The sequence below is a fragment of the Vulpes lagopus genome, chromosome 2 (assembly GCF_018345385.1).
Source record: "Vulpes lagopus strain Blue_001 chromosome 2, ASM1834538v1, whole genome shotgun sequence".
In the NCBI taxonomy this organism is placed as follows: Eukaryota; Metazoa; Chordata; class Mammalia; order Carnivora; family Canidae; genus Vulpes; species Vulpes lagopus.
The window spans coordinates 126,648,233-126,672,013 of record NC_054825.1 but is presented as its reverse complement, the minus strand read 5'-3'; the positions used below and the strand labels follow the sequence as shown (position 1 = coordinate 126,672,013).

At 42.6% G+C, this 23,781-nt stretch overlaps 1 protein-coding gene across 10 annotated transcripts in view; it reads right to left on the bottom strand.

Moving 5' to 3' along the window:
- Positions 1-18,654, bottom strand: part of AKAP7 (A-kinase anchoring protein 7) — a 125,781-nt gene extending 107,127 nt beyond the window's left edge. For all 10 annotated transcript variants that reach the window (XR_005985910.1, XR_005985911.1, XM_041742574.1 and 7 more), the window contains exons 1-2: positions 18,526-18,654; positions 12,539-12,670 (exon numbers count right to left, since the gene is read on the bottom strand). Coding sequence is in view for 8 of the 10 variants with exons in the window: in XM_041742574.1 (XP_041598508.1) it covers positions 12,539-12,670; positions 18,526-18,544 (151 nt within the window). In the remaining 2 variants the exon portion in view is untranslated. The remainder of the gene's footprint in view (positions 1-12,538; positions 12,671-18,525) is intronic.
- Positions 18,655-23,781: the final 5,127 nt, after the last annotated feature.

The following is a 23,781-nucleotide window of genomic DNA, read 5'->3' as shown; positions in this document are numbered from 1 at the left end:
TCCCTCTCCCTCTGCTGCTCCCCCTGCTTGGACGAGAAAAAAAAAAAGAAAGAAAAAGGAAGGAAGGAAGGAAAGAAGGAAGGAAGGAAGGAAGGAAGGAAGGAAGGAAGGAAGGAAGGAAGGAAGGAAGGAAGGAAAAAATAAGAAAAGAAAAGAAAAAAAAGAAAAGAAAAGAAAAGAAAAGAAAAGAAAAGAAAAGAAAAGAAAAGAAAAGAAAAGAAAAGAAAAGAAAAAAAAGAAAAGAAAAAAGAACAGCTGCTGGCAAGGCAGCTAGCAATGTCTCGGTCTCGTAGAGGCAGCACTAGATAGTGGAAGGGACAATGACCCAAACACTAGTCTTCCAGCAAAAATTTTCCATCAAGTCACTTCATTTATCTGAGAACTTAAAAAGTTGGCCAGTCCTTAGAGAAATAGCATATTCTAGGCCTGAGGCACAATATATACCAGAGGAACCTGGATCTCAGACTCCTGGCACCATATCAGAAGGTCTCTAGACCCAGTTTGCAAGTACCCCCCCCCCCCCGCTCCCCGGGGCCAAAGACAGCACAATTCGAGTATCAGATAGAATAACTCCAGTAGCGTGAAATAGATCAACTTTGTCTAAATCCATCAGCTCATTATAATACTCAAAGGAAAAATTATAACCAAAATTCACAGGTCACCTTTGGAGTAGCCTAAAGAACTATTATTCTACAAACCTGGTGATAAAAGAGGGAAAAAAATCAAGCATTTATCCTGCCTTTCCTTATAAGCAAAGAGTCATACAGGGAATCAAACTGTTAACTTAGGCAAAGTTCTTCTTTACAGAAATTTTCAGCTAATGATGCAAAAAGAGTTACAATATTAGCATTCTGAAACCTTTTAACAGAATGATGGATCAACACAAAGATTATCAATGGATGATCCATTGAACAGAAAGCTGAAGGGGAATTTTAATAAGGATACATGAAGTGACAAGATGGTATATCTTAACATCACCAAAAGGCAGGACAATGAAACATTATGCCGCATGATGTCACACGATAGGAAATTCGCAGCATTCTTGCAAATATTCCAAAACTTAATCCAGGGTCCTTAATCTAGGGCACCTGGTGGCCCCATCACTTAAGTGTCTGCCTTCAGCTCAGGTCATGATCCCACAGGTCTGGGTTCTAGTCGCCCACTGGGCTCCCGAGGCCACTTCTCCCTCTTCCCCTCCTCCAACCCATTCTCTCTCTCTCTCTCTCTCATAAATAAATAAATAAATAAATAAATAAACAAACAAACAAACAAACAAACCTTTTTTTTTTTTAAAAAGAGTCCTTAATCTACCAGTTTACTGGAATATAAAGAACAGAGAAATACATTAAATGACCACGATCTATACAACCTAATTTCTTTAACAAACACACACAAACACAAAGAAGGGGAAATCTATAGATGAAAAAAAACTCAAAAGACGTGTCAATCATATATAATGCGTAGACTTTGGATCCTAATTCAAAACAGTTTTTTAAAAAATTATAACAAAGAGAAATGTGAATATTGACAGAATATTCGATGACTTAGGAATTACTCTTATTTTTATGTCATGGGAAGGATATTTTGGATATGCTTTTTTAAAAAAGATTCCTTATCTTTTAAAGACACATACTAAAGTATTTACAGATAAAATATGTCTGGAGTATACCTCAAAATAATCTAGTGAGAAAAAGGTGACAAATAATGAGGTTCAGTCTACTATCCTACTTTTGAAAATGCTTGAAAGTTTCCATAAATAATTATTAAGAAAAAAAAAAAAGACAGGGGCAGGACAGCTAGATAATGTCTATTTAAAGTCTCTTCTAGGTACAGTTTTCTGTGATCAGTAATAAAGGTACTAACTTAACACCTGTACTAATTAGGACATTTCATGGTGAATTGGTGCCTTGCTGGCACAGTTGGAAGACCATGAGACTCTTGATCTTGGGGTCATGAGTTCAAGCCCCACGTTGGGTATAGAGATAGCCAAAAAAAAAAAAGAAGAAGAAGAAGAAGAACGGTGTCCAAACTAATAATCCAGCTGATTTTATGACCTCTAGTTCATTTCAAAATTAACATAGTAGAAAGAGACTTCTGAACCTATAGTCTAGTTTTCCTTTTTTCAAACTGCTAGTATCAACCCTCTAGCAGGTTATGAAATCAACTTGAGAGATCATTAAAAAGCACATTTTAAAGGCTGGAATGGAGTGGAATGGGGTGGGGTGGAATGACACGGGGTAAACGGAGAACAGATGCTACAGAACAGGACGGAACACGAGCAGTATCGTCAGTACGTGGCTTCAGCAGGTGCTCCCCGAAACCCAGGGCCTCTGCGCACACCCGTCCTGGACGGCACCGTCCACTGTCAACTAAGCCACCGAATCACTTCTGCTGTTCTTTACTCAATACAAACAGACCTAAAAACATGGGTATTTAAGAGACCACTGAGGCTTTTAGCATTTTAAGTTGTTTTGTGCTTTAGATCTAAACTGCTCTTCCTGTAGCGACTTACCTTTGCCATTTCAAACGTTCCATAAGTCAAAGTTTTAGGGACAACCAGGGAAGGAAGGCCATACTACTGGAAGGGGACATCTGTAATTGTTTGACTCTTAGCGATTCTGGTATCATGAGAATGACACCGCATAAAATCACAATTCAAAATACAACCTCCTGGGATCCCTGGGTGGCACAGCGGTTTAGCGCCTGCCTTTGGCCCAGGGCGCGATCCTGGAGACCCGGGATTGAATCCCACGTCGGGCTCCCGGTGCATGGGGCCTGCTTCTTCTCCTTGTGCCTGTGTCTCTGCCTCTCTCTCTGTGACTATCATAAATAAATGAATAAAAATTAAAAAAAAAAAAAACAACCTCCTAAAAAACAAACAAACAAGAGGCCCCTGGGCAGCTCAATCGTGAAGCATCTGCCTTGGGCTGAGGTCGTGATCCCAGGTCCTGGGACCCAAGCCCCGGCTGGGCCCCCTGCTAGTGGGAGGTCTGCGTGCCTCCCCCCCCCCCCCCACCGCCGCCCCCTTCAGCTCCTGCTCTCACTGTGTGCATGCTCTCTCTCTTTCTCCCAAACAAATAAAATCTTTACAAACCAACCAACCAACCTCCGGCTAAAAATAAAGAAGTAGAGGGTTTTTCTAAATTCCCTTAGTTTTCTCTAATCTTATCCATTACTACTTAACTTTCTTTTCAATTGGATTATCTAAAATTCTCTTTTGCAGGGCACCTGGCTGGCTCAGTTGGTGGATTATAGGTTCAGGATTTTGAGTTCAAGCCCCACTTTGGGCATAAAACTTACTTTAAAAATAAATATGTAAAAATAAATTAAAATTCCTTTTGTTAGACATCACTGACATGGCAAAGTTTAAAATTGTATGATGAGAGCTGGACCAAAAAGAAAAAGAATCCTATGAATATTTACTTCTATAGCATAGTTTTATTTGCTCTTGTAATAAGTTTGCTTTTTGTTTTTTTAAGTTCGGTGAGCCCTGGTGATTTGTGGCCAGGGTTATACACTGAGCCAAACCTCTTTTCCCTGGTTTGCATATCTTCTTTGCCCTTTATTTGTCAACTTTAGTTGTATGACTAGAGCATCAAATCCCCTCTTTCCTTACTGAACTTCATTTTATTTCTAACCTTAAAATCACAATCTACATATTCTAAAATATGATTTGCTGGAGCACCTGGGTGGCTTGGCAGCTAAGCGTCTGCCTTGGACTGAGGGCGTGATCCGGGGTCCCGGGTCCTAGGATCCACGCCCATATGGGGCTCCCTGCACGGAGCCTGCTTCTCCCTCTGCCTGTGTCTCTGCCTCTCTCTCTCTCTCTGTCTCTCATGAATAAATAAAACCTTTTAAAAAAATAAATAGTAAAAAAATACAATTTGCTATTATTCTTTCAATTTACTTTATATGAAAATAATAATGAGCAAACGATTCATGTAACATCCAGTTTACTAATAAAAGCATTAAAGATCAGTGATCATAGAAGCAAAACAGAGAACGCTTGGCCATGCGCCCTGGATCTTTCTCTGGATTAGAGCTCATAACCTTATCTCATAAATTTAATTTATTACATTGTTAATTTTCATATGATTTCAGTAGCCATTTCAATGTGCTCTAATGAATCTAGTCTTGTTGATAAAGGCTGTAATTCTCTAACCCAATCATTTGTTTTTCTGCCCAAAGCATGTGTCGTTTTATGAAAGTTATTTAATTTTTCCTTAAGTTTTATTTATTCCCTCAAAAAACTACAAGAGAATGAATTATGGGAGAAACTGCTTTAATTAAGTAGACCATGTCATTGGTGGTTGTTCTCACACTTCCTCTTAGCCAAAAGGCTGAGAACACACTAGATTCTTTGTTTCGATAATCTTTTTTTTTTCTTGTTCTGTAAATAGTCAAAATCTTTAAAGTAGGGATCCCTGGGTGGTGCAGCGGTTTAGCGCCTGCCTTTGGCCCAGGGCGCAATCCTGGAGACCTGGGATCGAATCCCACGTCGGGCTCCCGGTGCATGGAGCCTGCTTCTCTGCCTGTGTCTCTGCGCCTTCTCTGCCTATGTCTCTGCGCCTCTCTCTCTCTCTCTCTCTCTCTCTCTATCATAAATAAATAAAAATTAAAAAAATAAAAGAAAAAAAAATAAAAACCAATAAGGCCAATTATTTAAAAAAAAAAAAAAATCTTTAAAGTAACCATTTTTAAGACTCCTGAACTTAAGACTTAACAATATTACTTTCTCTAATTCATAGAGAAACACATTACTAAAACTTCCTAAAAAAAATTTACCTCCCTCACTGAGTTTCTCTGAGGACTAAATAAGAAAATATAAAGCAGTTAGCAACATACAGGAAGCACTCAATAATATCATTATAAAATATTGCTCTCAAGATGAAAATTTGTTTAAATATTTAATTTAGCAAGTACACTTAGGCAAAAAATTTTGGTAAGATTAATAAAAATTTACATGTATTAACAAGCTGAATCCTCTCGACTCCTGAAATAGATCAATTATTATGCCAATTTTATAGATAATGAAGTTGTGCCTGGACACTTGTTTAATAGGCACAGTACGGATGTGTAGGAGCATGGTGCTAGGAAAACTGGGCAGCTACGTGCAGAATGAAACCGGACCACTTTCTTACACGACACATAAAAATAAAGTCAAATTGATTAAAGATCTAAATGTAAGAGCTGAAATCATAAAACTAAAAGAAAACAGAAGCCATAACATCTTTGACATTGGTTTTAGCAACATTTTTCTAGATGTCTCCTCAGGCAAGGGAAACAAAAGCAAAAATAAACTAATGAGACCACAGCAAAACACAAAGCTTTTGCACACCAAAGGAAACCAACAACAAATGAATAAGCAACCCACTGAATGGGAGAAGATTTTTGCAAATGATATATCCAACTAGGGATTAACAGCCAAAATATATAATGAACTTGTACAACTCAACACCAAAAATAAATAAATTAATTAATTAATTAATTAAACATGGGCAAAGGACCTGAAGAAACATTTTTCCAAAGAAGACATCCAGATGGCCAACGGACACATGAAAAGATGCTCAACATCACTGATCATCAGGAAACTGCAGATCAAAGCCACAGCAAGATATCACTTTACAGAAAGGCTAGAATCAAAATGACAAAAAAAATAAGAAATGCTGACAAGGATGTGGAGAAAAAGGATCACTTGTGCACTGTTGGTGGGAATATAGATTATTGCAACCAATAATCAGTATGGAGGAAAACAGGATGGAGGTTCCTTAAAAACTTAAAAATAGAAATACCATATGATCCATTAATTCCCCTAGTGAGTGTTTATCCAAAGAAAATGAAAATGCTAATTCAAAAAATATATGCATCCCTATGTTTATCGCAGCGTTATTTACAATAGCCAAGATGTGAAAACAACCCAGATATCCATGGGTAGACAAATGGACAATGAAGACATGTTGTGTGACACTCGATGGAATACTACTCAGCCATAAAAAAGAATGGGATCTTGCCATTTGCAACATGATGGAGCTAGAGGATACTATGCTAAGTGAAATAAGTCAGACAGAGAAAGACAAATACCATATGTTTTTACTTACATGTGGAATCTAAAAAAACAAAGACACAAACAAAAACCAGACCCTTAAATACAGAAAACAAACTGATGGTTGCCAGAAGGGAAAGGAGGATAGGTGAAATAAAGGGGATTAAGAGGTACTAACTTCCAGTTATAAAATAAATAAGTTATGGAGTTGAAAAGTACAGTATAGGGAATAGAGTAAAAAATACTGTAATTACGTTGTGTGGTGACAGATGACAACAGAATAATGTAGAGAATTGCTGAATCAGTATGTCGTATACCTGAAACTACTATAATGTCATATGTTAATTATACTTCCACCCCAAAAAATTCTGTAAGTTTATTTATTTATTTAAGGAATCTACACCCAACCTGGGGCTTGAATAAGGCCCTGAGATTAAGAGTCATATACTCTTCCAATTGAGTCAGCCAGATACCCCCCAAAAAATTTTAAGAGAAAGTGTAGAACCCTGACAATCTGCCCCCACAGCTGTAGCTATAACTGCCATAGTTTAACACTACTAGGAATAATGTTGTGGACAGGGTCAGAGGAACAAGCTCATCCAGCTCTCTATTTAATGAACCAATGGAGAGTACATCTTTTTTTTTAGGATTTTATTTATTTATTCATGAGACACAGAGAGGGAGGCAGAGACACAGGCACAGGGAGAAGCAGGCTCCCTGCAGGGAGCCCGGTGTGGGACTCGATTCCAGGACCCCGGGGTCATGAAGGCAGAGGCTCCACCCCAGAGCCACCCAGGTGCCTCTGAATCAATGAAGTTTACATCTTTAAAGGCAACTTTTTAAGCACATTTTACAAATTCTAATTGTAGGGGCACTTGGGTGGCTCAGTCAGTTAGGTGTCTGCCTTCGGCTCAGGTCACTCCATTCTCAAAGGACTTAGAACAGTACATTGTCACAAGTGATGTAGACATGACATTAAAATCACTGAGTATTATTTGGAAAAGATATTGCCAATCTGATAAGTTACAATCATATACCAATGTGCATCCTTTAATACTTCTAAGATTGGATAACTCTCCATATGTTTATTTGCTAATTGAATTTTATCTTCTACGTTGTTTACGCAGCACCAATAGTACCTGCTATGAAGTGGGCAAGTCAATATAAGTGTGTTGAATGACTTAAAGAATTCATTTGGGCTTTTCCAATTTTTTTGTTTTCCTGTGTTTTCTTTAAAGGAAAAAGATGTAAAACACTTGTATTATTTGAGACAAATATTTGCCTCAAGCCCCTTTCTATAAAAATTTGGAATATGTACTCCACATTTCCCAATCAGAGATGACACAGAACATAATTTACGCTCCATTCTAAGTTAATCTTTTTTAGTAATCTCTACACCCAACGTAGGGGCTCAAAACCATGACACTGAGATCAAGAGTCACATGCTCTTCTGACTGAGCCTCCAGGTGACCCACTGTATCCTTTTTAAAAATTCATCTGGAGGCACCTGGATGGCTCGGTCAGTTGAGCATCTGCCTGTGGTTCAGGGCGTGATCCTGGGGTCCTGGGATTGAGAGCCATGTCGGGCTCCCTGCTCAGCCGAGAGTCCCCTTCTCCCTGTCCCTCTGCCACTCTCCCCTGCTTGTGCTCTCTCTCTCGGTCTTTCACTCTCTCAAATAAATAGATAAATTTTAAAAAAGCAAATTGATTTAAAATTGATTCAGGAATGGTGCCTGGCTAGCGCAGACTGTGCAGCATGCAACTCTTGATCTCAGGGTTGTGGGTTCAAGTCCCACATTGGATGTAGAGATTAAGATCACTTAACGACAACAACAAAGATGTAGGGCCACCTGGGTGACTCAGCTGGTTAAGCCTTTGACTCTTGATTTCAACTCAAGTCATGATTTTAGGGTCATGAGAGTGACCTCCAAGTCAGGCACCATGCTCAGTAGGGAGTCTGCTTGGGATTCTCTCTCTCTCTCTCTCTCTCTCCGTCTCTCTCTTCCTCTACCTCCCCTTCTGCCCCTGCATGTGCGCTCTCTTTCTCTCTTGGAAATAAATAAATCTTTAAAAACAATAAAAAGTTAAAACTGACTCAGGTTAGTCACTTACTACACCAGGTATTGATGTTCAATCTTTATTTGATACAGTATTTTTCTATTAAAAAAATTCTTTTCAGGAAAAGGTAGATTTCAATTGATATTCTAAAATATCTAAAAGTTAAAGTACTTTTTTAAAATACAGCTTAATGGTATTAGCTAATAAACAAGTAACAAAATAATAATTTCCCATATCTTTAAAGTCTGCGATAATTATAAGGTTAGAATTCTGCATGAAGTCTAATAAGGATTATAATAACTTTGATATACGACCAGAATTCCACACTTATGAAAGACAAACTAAAAAAAAAAAAAGAAGAAGACACTCAAATTATTTTATTTTCAATCTTGATTTAAATATGGCTTGATAGTTAAGGACTATGAGTCTCTCAAGAGAACTGAGCCAATTAAACTAAAGCTCCCGGGCAGCCCCTGTGGCCCAGCGGTTTAGCGCCACCTTCGGCCCGGGGTGTGATCCCAGGGTCCCGGTATCGAGTCCCACATAGGGCTCCCTGCATGGAGACTGCTTCTCCCTCTGCCTGTGTCTCTGCCTCTTTCTACATCTGTCATGAATAAATAAATAAAATCTTATAAAAAAAGAAAAAGAAAAAAACCTAAGGCTCCCCACAGACTTACCCTCCATGGGACACATGCTAAGCCATTCCTATCTGCGGTTGACTCTTTTTTTTTTTTTTTTAATTTTTATTTATTTATGATAGTCACAGAGAGAGAGAGAGAGAGAGAGGCAGAGACACAGGCAGAGGGAGAAGCAGGCTCCATGCACCGGGAGCCCAATGTGGGATTCGATCCCGGGTCTCCAGGATCGCGCCCTGGGCCAAAGGCAGGCGCCAAACCGCTGCGCCACCCAGGGATCCCAGCAGTTGACTCTTCATGGTAGACTCGTCCAACTTTCAGAGGCAAGACTAACAGCAGCTCGAGGCATTCTCTGGAGGTTTTGCTGGGTTTCTAACCAACTGACCAATGACACTTCCACCCTCTAAAGAGAACAGACCCACCCGGGCCCAGAGCAACAAGTCACTAATGTTATATTTTCTCCTGGAACATGTTCAACCTATAAAATCCAGAAGATGTGGCTCAGACTGTATTGCTCCTTCAACATTCCTAAGAGGATTTGTTTCATATACACTTGGATGTTTTATTTCCAATGTGTATATTTATATTCTAGTATATATAATTCTAATGCATTCTATATTTGATTCAATATTCAAATACATTTCATATTCCTTTTTTAAGTAGGCTCCATGCCCACTGTGGAGCCCAATGCAGGGCTTGAACTCACTAAGCCTGAGATCCAGGGTCAGATGCTTACCACACCGAGCCAGCCAGGCACCCCAAATACATTTTGTATTCTAAGATATAATTATCAAGTAAATAGTTCTCTTTCAAGTAAATAGAGTAAATTCAAGTAAAAAGTCTCTTTTTTAATTTTTTAAGTAAATTCAAGTAAAATAGTCTCTTTTCAAAAACAAAACTAAGAAAAACCATAAGGACAAATTTCAGCCAACCAGACGGCAGGACACCTAGTCATGACAGCGGCCGTGCTGAAGGTAACACAGTTGGCAACTAAGTCTGAGCCAAGCACCGGGGAGTGTTCTTACTGGCAAGGATCCTCCTTCCCACGATGTTCTTGTCAGCACCACTCTCCTCCTCGCCCTGCCAGGTTCCTATCAGCAAGAACGTCTTGGCAGTTCCCTCGCAATCTCTACCCACCAAAGGAAACTGGAAGAACCAAAGGCGACAACCAGCAACTTGAGAATTTTGAGGCTGCTGTCTACCACAGTCCAGTAAATCGATTAAATTGCCACGTTACTAAGCGTAAGAGAAAGCCGCATTGAGTCCCTTCGAGCCACAAACCGGTTATCCTGTTTTTTGAATACAAACACTATTGCTAAATCTATCTTAAGTTTAAGGGTTGACAACAAAACTCCCAGCTTTTGTGACTTTCTATAAAAATCTCATTTCACAAAAACTAGAGTTTCCAGTTTGCAAAGAATTTTAGCATTTGTTTCTAGGGTCTTAGGAAATGCTGCTGTAAAAATGGGAGAGAACGAGTTGTCCCCAGATAACTAAGGGATATGTTTCAAACTTTTTGTACGTAGCATCTGTGCGTTATTTTGCATTTTAATTGCCCCCTTTACACACATTACCTCCTCTGATCTGCACAGCCAGGCTGAGGGGTGACCAGGAGGGACTCAGCACCGGTGACCATGAGGAGTCCAGTTCATACGCTTTAAGGGTCCAAGGTTACGGGAGTAGAAAATGAAATAACTAAAACTCAAAACACAAGTTTTCTATTTCTCTGACACTGTGTAAGCTGGAGTTTGGAATTTGAAACCCATCTTCCCACCAAAGCAATACTGTACATGGTGGTTTGGAGGCTAGCCTAAGCCACGGAGACTTCTTCCTCCTGAAGACGGAACCTCCAGCAGGGGAGTCACACAGCTAAGGGACTCGCGTGGCCCGCAGGGGCCCTGAGCTTGCACTAACATCATGTCTTTAGCGATGAATGGAACACATACTGAGGGAAAGGCCCTATTCCTATAGACCACCGACCCGTCTTCCCAATGCCCCCCTGGAAGCAGCTCGGCCCTTCCTTCTTTCCAGTCCCAGGGGCCGTGGCCTCTCCCCACCGGTGGGGACAGAACACAGCGGCTGCAGAAACACTATCTGCCCCCTGGGAACTGGCAGTAGCTCGCTGCAGACTCAAGTGGAGGCTGTTGTTCCAACAGACAAGCCCCATGTCAGCCGCGTAGGGTCCCGAGACCCCGGGGGACAGGTGCTCCTCTCGCCCCAGGCTAGCTGGGAGCACTGCGAGGGGATGATCCTGGCTGGACCGGGTGGGTGCAGAGGCAGGAAGGGGGGTGGGAGATGCCCCCAGGTGTGCAGGCATGGCCGTTCAGGAAAACTCTTATTTTATATCCAAATTAGAGAAAGTAGTGAAATCAGAAAGAAGTGATTGCACTTTTTAGGTATATTCATTTTATTTACTCAAAAAGTAGGAAATTAAAAAGGAAAACATGATTAAACCCTTGGTATCCTTGCCCCTCATTTCCAAAAGGGATCTTCTTCTACCTACCAGGTATACTAATTCTCCAAATGAAGAATTTCTCTAAGAGCTGGAAAACACCCCCAAAACTGTTCCCATGACTGAGCAAATACCTCTTTGTCCTTCCTTTTCCCCTCGGATTATGGAAGGGGGGGGGGGGGAGTGATTAACAAATTATCAGAGATATGACTCATTTTAAGTATCCCTCTCTCCTTACATCACCCCAAAATGCAAACCAGACTCGCTGGATAGGAAGACAGTGAGATAGAAAGCAGTGTGTTTCCGAGATTGGATGAGCACCAGAATCACATGGGATGCTTAAAAACCAAAAAGTTCCCTTGGCCCAACACAAAGGTGGAAAAGAGGTATCTGGAGTTTTCCATCACACCCCAGAAAACCCAGATGATCAGTTAAGTACAGGACAGTTAGTACAGAGGAGAGAATCTTGAAGCGTTCACCTGTATCCAGCAGCCCTCTCCTCCTCTCAAATCTCCAGGAAGGTCTTCCAGGACACCCACCCACATCCAGGTGAGAGGCCTCTCTGACACACCTTCGCCCCAGGTAAGCCCACAGAATCATGTATAGCAATCATCTCAGGAGGTTATAGCTATTCATCAAAGAAAGGACTAACGAATCAGAAATCACAGATTCTGTAAGTAGTTCTTTTCTTTTTTTAAGATTCATTTTATTTGAGAAAGAGAGAGAGAGATAGGGTGTGTTTGCACGAGGTGGGGAGGGATCATCTCAAACAGACTCCACTCTGAGCATCGAGCTCAACGGTTGGGGCTCGATCCCATGACTCTGAGATCATGACCCAGGCCAAAACCAAGAGTTCAACACGCAACTGACTGAGCCACCCCAAAGTAGTTCTTTTCCATTATGTGAATTTAGCTGATTAACTTTTCTGAGTCTTATTTTTTTTCTTGGAAATGAAGAGATCAAACTAATTTTTTTTTTCACACTACCACCAGGCTTTATTGCTCAAAATATAAGCTAAACATTGAAGGTAAATGAGGACCCCAAGAAGACAGAGTCCAGACCCATGGAGCCCAGGCAGCCCAGCCCCTCTGCCACCGGACAGACATTCCTTGCAAGGCAGCACCCCACCCTGGGGGAGATCAAACTAATTTCTTATGGATCCTCCAGTTTGGGAAGCCCAGTCGAGACCGTATCAGATCACAGCAAGGTTCTACAGGAGACTTGATGTAAAATAAGTGGTACAGAGCATACAGTCAACAAACATTTGTGGAATACGTTGGTGTTTTCCCCTATTTTCTCTTCACAAGTAACCTGGGTAATAGGCAAATCTGTCTCATTTTCAATACTTACTTTCACAATCATCTTTAATATCTATAGTGGCAAATGGCATGTCTTTCAGAGAATCCATAGCATCAGCTTCAAATTCTTCTGACATTTCCTCTTCTCTCGACACATTTTCACACTCATTGGAATTTATTGCTCCTTTAACATATCAAAAAGGAAAAAAATGTATTATTTAATTTATTTTTTAATTGTATCCAAACTAAGACAAGTCAACTGAATTCAATATAAATTAACATTTGTTGAGAAATGATCCTTGTATTCGAATATATTATAGAGTAATATAAACATTATTTGTACCATAGTCTACATTTCTATTAATGTACTTTTATGTTAAACAGCTTTAACATTTTTCTGAAGCATAGTATTACACTCAGGGTTAGAGGAAGACTGAGTAAATCAACAATCCTCCAGATCTTTTTTTTTTTTTTTTTTTTTTTTATGATAGTCACAGAGAGAGAGAGAGAGGCAGAGACACAGGCTGAGGAAGAAGCAGGCTCCATGCACCGGGAGCCTGATGTGGGATTCGATCCCGGGTCTCCAGGATCGCGCCCTGGGCCAAAGGCAGGCGCCAAACCGTTGCGCCACCCAGGGATCCCCCTCCAGATCTTTTATAGCTAAATTTTCTTAACTCTAAAACTCCATTTTTTAAAAAAAATTAAAAAATTAAAAAATAAAACTCCATTTTTTTCCATACTTTTTGAAAACAAACCAATAGCTTTGTCTGTCTCATGTTTATTTTTAATAATATCACTTACATGTTCTCATTTGTACAAGTTCTGACCTTTATTTTTTTTGCAATAAAGAGATATTTTTTCTCTCTGTTATTAATGAACATTGGTAATTCATGGCTCTAAATTTGCTTTCCTAGAAATTTAATGATTAAACACCAAAAGACTGTATAGTTTCCCTGACTGCCCTCCCAAGGTTATTTGCTAATATTAAAGCCACATTTCACACTTGGTTTCTGTTTTTGTTATGGGTGGAACAACCATGTTTCGGGTGGAGGTTAAGGGAGAGAGAGTGTCTGTTTAAACTGATAAAATTGCTAAATGTCTCAGTAGGTGGTCGTCCCAGTACCATTGTTTTCCACGCTTCTATTGACAAAACACAAATGTTGTTTGAACTAGGACTGAACAAAATCTTGGAATAATTGTATAATTTTTACCCTATGTATTTACTAAAGACTAACCTACCATTAAAGATATTCATGAAGTCATGTATTTCTTTCTGTTGTAATCCTCTATTTTCAAATATCTAAAAACCACATTCCATTAAGAATATGGCTTACGGGATCCCTGGGTGGCGCAGCGGTTTGGCGCCTGCCTTTGGCCCAGGGCGCGATCCTGGAGACCCGGGATCGAATCCCACATCGGGCTCCCGGTGCAGGGAGCCTGCTTCTCCCTCTGCCTGTGTCTCTGCCTCTCTCTCTCTCTCTCTCTCTCTCTCTCTGTGCGACTATCATAAATAAATAAAAATTAAAAAAAAAAAAAGAATATGGCTTACAACATAATAAGGTCATGAAAGGTCATAGTTAACATACATACCCCCAAAAAAAAATCTAAAAAAAAAAAATCTAAATTTTTATTGCAATTTGAGTGATCTTTACTACTGCTCGCACACACACGTTTCAGATAAAAGTGAAAAAATAAAAATATAAATAAAAAAACCAAAAGATTTATATATAGTCATGTTTAATACCAAAACAAACAAAAAAAGTAATAGTACATTCTTAATAATGATACTATTTATTTACCAAATATGAGTGCCTGGCACACAAGTGTTCAACAAATATTAGTTTACTATAAGCCTATTCATAAACTTATAACAACTTGAAATATGAGAACAAGTAAATGTTTCCTATTTTTATGCCTGAATTGAAAAATACAAATGCAGATTATACCTAAACAAAAATTTTAATAGGTCAATATATATCTTGTACCTTCGGGCACATATAGCTACTCATAAAGAATCATCACTGACCATGCAGCTTACTCTTGAAAAGGTAGCAGCAGAGTATTTAGGCAGGTAAATATGCACAAGGCAGAATGAAAATCAGAACAAAATGAAATAAACCCAACTTTTGTGTTTCTCTTGTATTCTTAATCTAAGAACGTATTACTAATCTCTGAAGATCTAATGTACAGCATGGTTACTGTAGTCAATACTGTACTATATATACTTGAAATGTGCTCAGAAAGTAGACCTTAAACATTCTCACAAAAAAAAAAAAAAAGGAACTATGTAACTATGTCAGGTGATGGATGTTAATTAACTTGACTGTGGTAATCATCTCACAATATATACTTGTATAAAATCATCACACTGTACACTTTAAATACATACAATTTTATTTGTGAGTTACATCTCAATAAAGCTGGGAGGAAAAAAGAACTCGGTGATATGAAATTGGCCCATTAGCACTGACATTTCAATTGTAGCTTTAAAGTCTGTGTGCCCCTAGGAAATAGATTGGATTCTTGGCAATGTGTGGAATGGCCTAAGAGGCTGACTTCTGTACTCTAACAACATACTGTGAAGGCAAAAGGAAGACTTGAATGGCATGATGAATTGTTATTTTTTTCCATGAAAAAAGTTATCGAAATACTTTCAGTTTATCTCGAGCTCCATTAACCAATAGCTAGAGAAGTACTACGTGGATCATTCTGCCTCTACAAAAGCAGAATCAGGAAGGAACAATATTAAAAAGAGTGCCATTTAGGTAATGACGCAAGGCAAGCTGGCTGATGTAACAGGGAGGGTTTAGTATCAGAAATTAGGAGGCAGATATCCCTGTGTGGTGCTTCCAACTCACTAGCAGTATGATCCCAGGAAATTCATATGAACTCTTCAGGCCCCACTCGGTAGCCCCTCCCCTAGATGACATCATTGTCCTACTTGAAAAACTATAAATCCTGGCTGCACTTTAGGATCACCTGGAGCTTTTTAAAATGACCAATGCCTGGGTCCCACTCCAGGCCAATTAAATTGGAATCTCTGGGGATCAAGGCAGCTGCTGGTATTTCTTAAAGCCCTTGCAGGGTGACTCTAATGTGCAAGAGAAGATGAAAAATGACTGCTCCCAAAGATCCCTTCTCATCTCTTCCACACCTTGATTCTTCACGAGACCAAGCGACTATGTTGACAGTTGAGAAGAATCAACTTAAAAGTAGAAACTCAGATTAGATGTTTACTGTTAGGGGAAACTTTTCTGATCCCCAGCTCAGAGCTGAGTTAGGTAATCCCATCTCCTTCCCAATAGCTAGTGCTTCCTCCAGTCACTGCACATGTAAGTGTCCATCTGTCAGTCTTGTCCATTAGACACTAAGTAAAAGTGATCATATACTTTACCACCCCAAACTGGGATACTTCAGAAAGTGAAAGGGAGGACTTTTCATAATTACACTCCATCCATAAGTATAGACCCTCCATTCTAAGTTCCTTAAGTGCCACATCTTATCTTTATTTGATTCCTCAATGTCTAGTACAGTGTTCAGCTCACAGCTGGTGATCAATACGCTTGTACTGAATGACTGGATACAGGTAAGCACACATTCTAGAGTGTTTAATAATAAATCACTCAAGTTACACTGCAGTACAACTATTTCGATGCCCAAGAAAAAATAATTTGTGGTGTTTAAATGGCAGCTTCAGCACATCAGAGTCTCATTTTCACAGGATGATGAAGGAAATGTACTGCCATCTCATTTGATATAAAGATAAAAAGTATAGTAGGACTTGCTCAATATCATTCCCATCTTGTTAAATAAAGCATATAGAAACTTTTGAAATGCAATGCTACAACAAAATCAATAATCCAGAACTTGAAATAAACTTTGTTCCATGAAACTACAGAATAAATAGAAACAATTTTTGTAGATATGAATCATTAACTCTGAAAAAAAGAGAACACCATTTCCAAATAACTCTTCAAAGAATTGCTGGTCATTCTCTAGAGCAATGTTTCTTAACAGAGTTCAAATCTGGAAGCTTTCCTCCAGTTCTCTAAGCTCCACTGTTTGGGCAAAGGTGACATGTCACTAAGACACCAACTACACTTTCTTTCTACAGAAACTAGAAGTATTTTGCTTCTGAAAAACTGCCTTAAAATAACTGGCTCTTAAATAAAGCATTTATACCATAAAATGGTCATTTTGAGTACTTAAAATTTGGTCTGATTAAAACCCTATCTTTTGCACAAATCCAAATAAAATAACAGCTAACACTTGATCAGGCAATAACACTACGCAGAGCTGTAAGCACTTTATAGGTAATGACTCATTTAATCCACAGAGACAGCTATCGGGGAGGTACTATTAGTTGTTTACTGAGTTTACAGACTGGCCAATGAAGTAACTTGCTCAAGATCATAGCTAAGTTTAGGGTTGGAATTTGAATCCTGTCACTCTACTGTCAAAACTTCTTTTTCTGGCAACATGCTCCACTGCCTGTTAACATATGTAGTTCACAGAGCTGTAAACTGAGGGAATTCTTTCAAAAGGCACTCTGGCAATAGGTCAGGAGCTATAAAAATGTTCTTCTTACTAATGTATCTGTACCACGTAGGCTGACACGGGCAGGACAATTCCCAGCCTGTGTCCACCTGTATCAGAGTATAATTAACTAAACTCTTTATGTGCACCCTAACACCTCAAAAAGCAAGCAGGAAGAAAAAAAAAAAAGGAAGAAAAGGTGGAACTTACATGCCTAATAATAGAGGAATGAATAAAGCACGCTCACACTAATGACAACTGAAAATAACGGCTATAAAGACTGCAACAACTGAAAAAAAATTGATAACAACTACTTTAAAAAGCAAATACAACATTGCATGTCTTCTGTCATTACGGTCATGCAAAGGCTGGAGGACATAGATTATTTCTAAGTTCTGGCCTAGCTGCACTCTATTTGTATTTTTCCCCTTTCTGTCATTCAAATATTTTAAATAGAATATCACTTTTATAAAAAGAATTAATGCACACATTTAAAATATAGGGTGTTATATGTCAGCAAACTGGATTTAAATAAAATATTTTTTAAATAAAATTTGAAACCATAAACTATACACCGATATTCAAATATACGTGCACTTCAGCAGATGACTTAAGGACAGTTTTGCCTTTTGTCACCCAAAATGCAAGCTTCCTATCTGGATAATGGAATGTGAGTCCCTGAAGCAGGCCTGTCAGGTGCCCTGTGCTGCTGTCCCCTGTGTGCCTGTCCCCTGTGCGCCTGTCCCCCATGCCGCTGTCCTCTGTGCCGCTGTCCTCTGTGCGCCTATCCCCTGTGCCACTGTCCCCTGTGCGCCTGTCCCCCGTGCCGCTGTCCTCTGTGCGCCTATCCCCTGTGCCACTATCCCCCGTGCGCCTGTCCCCCGTGCCGCTCTCCGCGTGGTGCTCCCCAAGCCCCAGGGCAAGCGCCGCGGCCACGGAAACGGCGGCGTGTCCCACCCGCGGAGGGGCTGGGCTGCGTGACCCAGCCGGGCGTCCTCCTCACGGAAAGAACAGAAACACAACCCGTTACTAGAGAGAAATGGAGCGCGCAGTCCGCACGGCCCACAGGGCGCGGGGAGGCGCCGAATCAGGTCGCCGTCAACTTGGCCCGCGAGGAGCTGCCCCCGGCCCGAGGCGCGAGGCCACGCGGGAAGCTCCGGGCCGGGCCATGGGGGGGCGTGGGGGCGGTGGGGGCCGTGAGTCCCGCGGGCGCCCCCCGCCCCCCACCCCCACTGCAGGGCGGCCACCGGCGGCCGGGTCACGTCCCGGCGTCTCCTCCCGTGTTTATCCACGAGGGGCGCGTGTCACCGGCTCCGGCCCGTCCCCCCGTCCCCCGGGGCCTCGGGTGCGGGCTCTGCCGGCGCCCCCTCCGGGCCCTGCAGGCCGCGGGCGCCCAGGCGGGGCAGCCCCGGGGGTCGGGCCGCGGGGCCGGGGCAGGGGGGACGGCGGGGACGGCGGGGACGGGGCCCTCCCGGCCTCCCCCGGCCTCCCGCCCGCGCTCACCGGCTCCGGGGCGCTCCATGGCGGCGGCGGAGGAGGCGGAGGAGGCGGAGAAGGAGGCGGAGGAGGTGGAGGAGGCGGGGCGGGAGCAGGCGGGCCCCAGCAGCGGCGGAAGGGGCCGGGCGTCCGCGAGGGACCCGGATGGGGGCGGGGAGGGCGCCGGGCGCCGCGGCGGAGAGAGGAGGGGAGGGGAGGGGAGGGGAGGGGAGGGGAGGGAGGGGAGGGGCCCCGCGTGCCCGTGACCCGGCCTCCCCGCCCCCTCCCCCGCGTGCCCGTGACCCGCCCCTCCTCTCTCCCTCCCTCTCCCCCCCTCCCCCCTCCCCCCCTAGCGCCTGGGGACGGGGGCAGCCGGAGCGGCCCAGGGTCTCCTCAGGCCCCGTGGGTCTAGTTTTGCGAAGAGCTTTCGAGACAGTCCTCGTTACAAAATACTTGGGAAGAGCGACAGGCTCAGGAATGCGACCAGGTCCATCTGTATGACCGGATGTTGCTGCGCTGCAAAAGAGAAAAAGCCAGATTGTGGCAGAGTCTCTAACTTTTAACAATGGTTTTGTGCCTAGAAATGGAAACCAGCTAATTGATTTTTGCAGGTCAAAGCACTGGTGCGAGTTAATGGGGGAGAAAAGCAATTTACTTCATTTTGGGGGCGAAAATTCTTGGAACAGATTTCTACTGGGCTCTTAAGGGCAAAGAAACTCTGCAGCAAGGAAAACGAGGTGCACCCCTCAAATTAGTGTCGCTGTTTGGCGAAGACCCCTTGAGGTACCTTAAGGGACCGGCGCAGGCACCGCCTGGCACAGCCACAGGTGACATAGACCACACACGGGAAGGAATAAAGCTTGTCACGCTGCTTCTAAGATGATTCTAGCAAGTTGAGTATTGGAGTCGCACACTCGTAACAACCAGGGGCTGATGAGAGACACAAGGGGCTCCCCTAACGTTCACTAGGCCACGCAGGCGAACAGGACGGGCCTTTTTCTTAAGGAACTGATCACCTAACAACAGAAAAACATGAGCATCTTCAATAAGTAATAAACTAAAAGCTGCAAAAAAAAGGGGGGGATCCAGGCCTATATTGAAAGGGATAAGAATGCAGCACCCCAAAATGTGCCGCTTGGATTTGGGGCTGGAGCTATTGAGAAACAGCCGCAAGAGACCGCTCCTTCCGCCTTTATGCTAAAAGCAAGGCTTACACTACACTTTATAGAAGGTGACGTAAGCTCCCATTTGTAAAGATTCTCCCCTCTTCTGGAACAGGTAGAAATCGAACCAGAAGAAGAGAAGAGTGGATATCTGCATTAGGAACCTTATGAAACAACCTTTATTTACCAAACGTTTCCTACTCTGACTGCCTGAAGGTGGAGGCAAGCGTCTGTATTCCCAAGGGCATAGGGTTACTCAGTGAATAGTTGCTGAAGGAAGGAAATTTTGTGAGCCCTAGATCTGTTTAAGTAGTCAGATTTGTCAAAAAAGAAAGCAACACATCTAAATTAACTTCATAACAAAGAAGAGGGTTATAAGAATGTCCTGAAGCTTCACCAGCCTGAGGCAGACTAATAACCGACATTGACTTTGACACTGACCCCCGAATGTTAATTGCTAAATGACCCGACCTGCCCCATCGCTGGCCGGGTGCGACCCTCCAACCTACAGCGATCACTAACCTGCGTCTGGGTCCTACATGGGCCTGACGTGGCCTATGGACCATCCAGGCTGCTGTCCCGCCCAGCCTTTGCCCCGCCGAGCCCGCCCGGGGCTCAGTCTCTGCCCCAGGAAGCACTGTGTCCTCACCAGACATCAGCTCCCTGGTGGTCCTCCGGCCACACAGCTCGCCTCAGTCCTCAGGCTTATAATCCTCTTGCAAAGGAGAACACCAGTGCCCCTCCCCCCAGCCTACATTGTGCTTGGAGGTGTTGACAGATAACAGACCCAAGGTGGAGTCACTTATGCTAAGTGTCAGTGAACCAGGACTCCTTTCTGACCTAATTACAGTTTCCCCTCTCCCAGGAAATTGGAAACTAGTAAATCTGGAATGTCTTGGTCAGCACCGGTGAGGTAGTCCACCTGATGGACCCCTTCTGCTCCCCAAAGAAAGATCATGTCACCTGCCCTTTCCTTGTCCCTGGCACCCTTTTGACTATAAAAGTCTCGCATTTTGTTCAGTTCCTCAGAGCTCCTCTGTATTAGCTAGGGGTGTGCTGGCCCTTTTCGTGAATCCTTGAATGAGGTCAATATGACCTTTAAATTTCTTCAACTGAATTTTTTTTTATTAAAGATTTATTTATTTATTTATGATAGACATAGAGAGAGAGAGGCAGAGACACAGGAGGAGGGAGAAGCAGGCTCCATGCCGGGAGCCCAATGCGGGTCTTGATCCCAGGACTCCAGGATCGCGCCCTGGGCCAAAGGCAAGCACTAAACCACTGAGCCACCCAGGGATCCCCTGAATTTTGTTTTTTAACAATGGATGAAGTGACACCAAAGATAATTTGTGTGAGAGAGAGAGAATTCATTGAGACAGTATGTTCCTTTTGTCAAAAACAAGACAACACGCCGAAACAGAGTCACTTCTGCTAAGCCCCACATCACCAAACCAAGACCTAATTATAGTTTCGACAGCAAACGGGGCGGTGGGGAGTCACCTGCCCAGCAGCCTAAAGGAGTCAGCTTACAAGGATCAACACTCTGTGCCCCTAGTATGACCTCCGCCCCCACCCCTGCTGCTTATGACAGCTTTCACTTGGTATAGCCCCCCAGCCTGAGCTCCTGTCCCTCTGCGAGATTAGAGGCTACCCACTTCAAATCAATTTTTGTTCAAATAAACTCTTAAAAGCTCCATATGCCTCAGTGTATCTCTTAGCAGGTCACACACACGGCCTTCTGCCCAGAGGACAAGGTGCAGTGCCCAGGTTGCAGGACAGGAAGGGTCCCATTCAGGCCGCAGTAACAGTCCTGCACAGCCACCCCCTCCGCCTGCAGGGCCTGCTGCATCAGGCCAACTCCACTTGGTGTGCTGAGCTCTCTTCAGATCCCTCAGTTCTCCTTTGTGCTAGGGTCTTGTCCCCCTGCATTTCTGCCAAAACCGTTGTTGCTGCTTTAGTGTTCATTCTAGAAGGTTCTTTGGACCTCCCAATAAACTACACCCACCAATGGTTATCAAGGAAAGTGAGGGCATGCAGTCCACAAGGCACAGCCAAACATCAGTAGAAAGTCAGCTGGTTCCCTTGGTCATCGAGCGCGACTCAGGATGACATCTCATTTTGTTGGATGAGGAATATGTGTGTAACTATAAAACATGTATTTTTTTAAATATTTTATTTATTTATTCATGAGAGAAAGAGACAGAGAGAGAGAGAGAAGCAGAGACCCAGGCAGAGGGAGAAGCAGGCTCCCTGCAGGGAGCCCAACGTGGGACTCGATCTCGGGACCCCGGGGTCATGCCCTGGGCCAAAGGCAGATGCCCAACCACTAAGCCACCCAGGTGTCCCTAAAACATGTATTCTTTAATATTTGGGTATATTCAAGAAATCACTGTATATCTCTCGATACAGGCATACACACACATGTGTGCAAGCACGAATGTGTGCCATAGTATATATTTTATAAAAATAGAATGATATTGCATCTGGTCTTATAACTTGCTTTTTTCCTTGCAATATATTGTGACTAATTTCTCAGTCCTTAAATATTCTTTTATACCATAATTTCAAAGGCTGGATATTAAACCTTTATGTAAATGCGTTCCTGACATACGCAGTATCCATTCACCCCGTCTATCCCTGCTGCTCCATCAGCATCCCCTGCTTGTGTGTGTCATGAAGATCAGTGCTGAGGTCCCAGGAGGCCCATACTTGGAAGTTTCTCTAAGCCGCGACACATACTTGCTCTATCGGAGAGACACAGAGGCGATGCTCCATCCACAGGTGTCCCGTATACACCTAATACCTCCTGACTCTTAGAACCTCTTGGTCCTTCCATCCCTTTTAACGTGCGACTACATGTAAAAGGTACGTGTTTCACTTCCTATTGATCTGTGTGTGATACAGCCTCATTCATCTTCTATAACAGAAGAAACAATTATAACAGTTTTCTTAACATTTGAATATTCTTGTATAACATCTGAAATGCAACTGCATCTTACAGATCTAACCCGATCCTCTGTCTAATCTGCTGCGATTTTAGCAAACCTACCTAACTCACCTTGGATATTTCAATTTAGCATCAGAAAATCTCCAGAAAGTCTGACCTTACCTTCTGGGTTTTATAGAACTCTCCTAGCACTGAATAGCTCCTACTTTGTTTCCAAGGTAACAATAAAAGGAAAAGGTAGTTGACCTGTCTAGATACTCCTCTTGGTTTTAGGATTCATACTTTTCCCACCTGCTTAGCTCCTTATTAAAACTCCTCTACTTTGGGGTGGGGGGAGGGACACCTGGGTGGCTTGGTAGGTGAGTGACTCCAGCTTAGGTCATGATCTCAGAGTCCTGGGGTTGAGCCCCCACTCAGGCCCCGTGCTCAGCAGGGAGTCTGCTTGAGATTCTCTCCCTCTCCCTCTGCCCCTCCCAAGCTCATGCACACTCTCTCTGTCTAAACAATAAACAAATCTTTGAAAAATAAAAAAAAAGATAAAATGAAATAAAACTCCTTTACTTGGAATGTATCTTTGTATTTACCTTTGGTCTTCTTAGTTCCTTCAAAATTAATTCATTTCTTTAATTTATATATATAAATCATATACGTGTATATATATATGTGTGTGTGTATATATATGTATGTATAGGAGGAACTGCAGAAATGGGCTCCCTCTGGCTATGCGTTTATCTAAAGTTGCCCCACTCGGCCTATCCTTAGGGCCAATAAGGGTCCTCACCTTCCTTTTCCCTTCCTGGAGTTTTTTGTGGACAGCCCTGACACCTGAGTTTCCAGAGTAGGTATCCTCAGGAGGCACTGCCTTCCCTCCTGCCCAAGAACTCTCAGCACACATAGTACAGGTGGAGTGACCAAATGTCCTGATTTGCCAAGGACTACTCAGTTTTAGCCCTGAAAGTCTCATGTCCCAGGAAACCCCTCAGTCCCTAGCAAATAGGACAATTGTCACCCTAATACAGATCAATAAAAGAGGTGATGCATCCAAAGGATAAAGATTTCTGTGGGCTGCGAGAGCCAGGAAAGGCTTGGAAGAGGGGGTAATATTTGAGACCAGGTCTGGAAATGAGTGGATTAAGAGAGCTGGATCATGGGGGTAGCACATTCCAAGCTGGA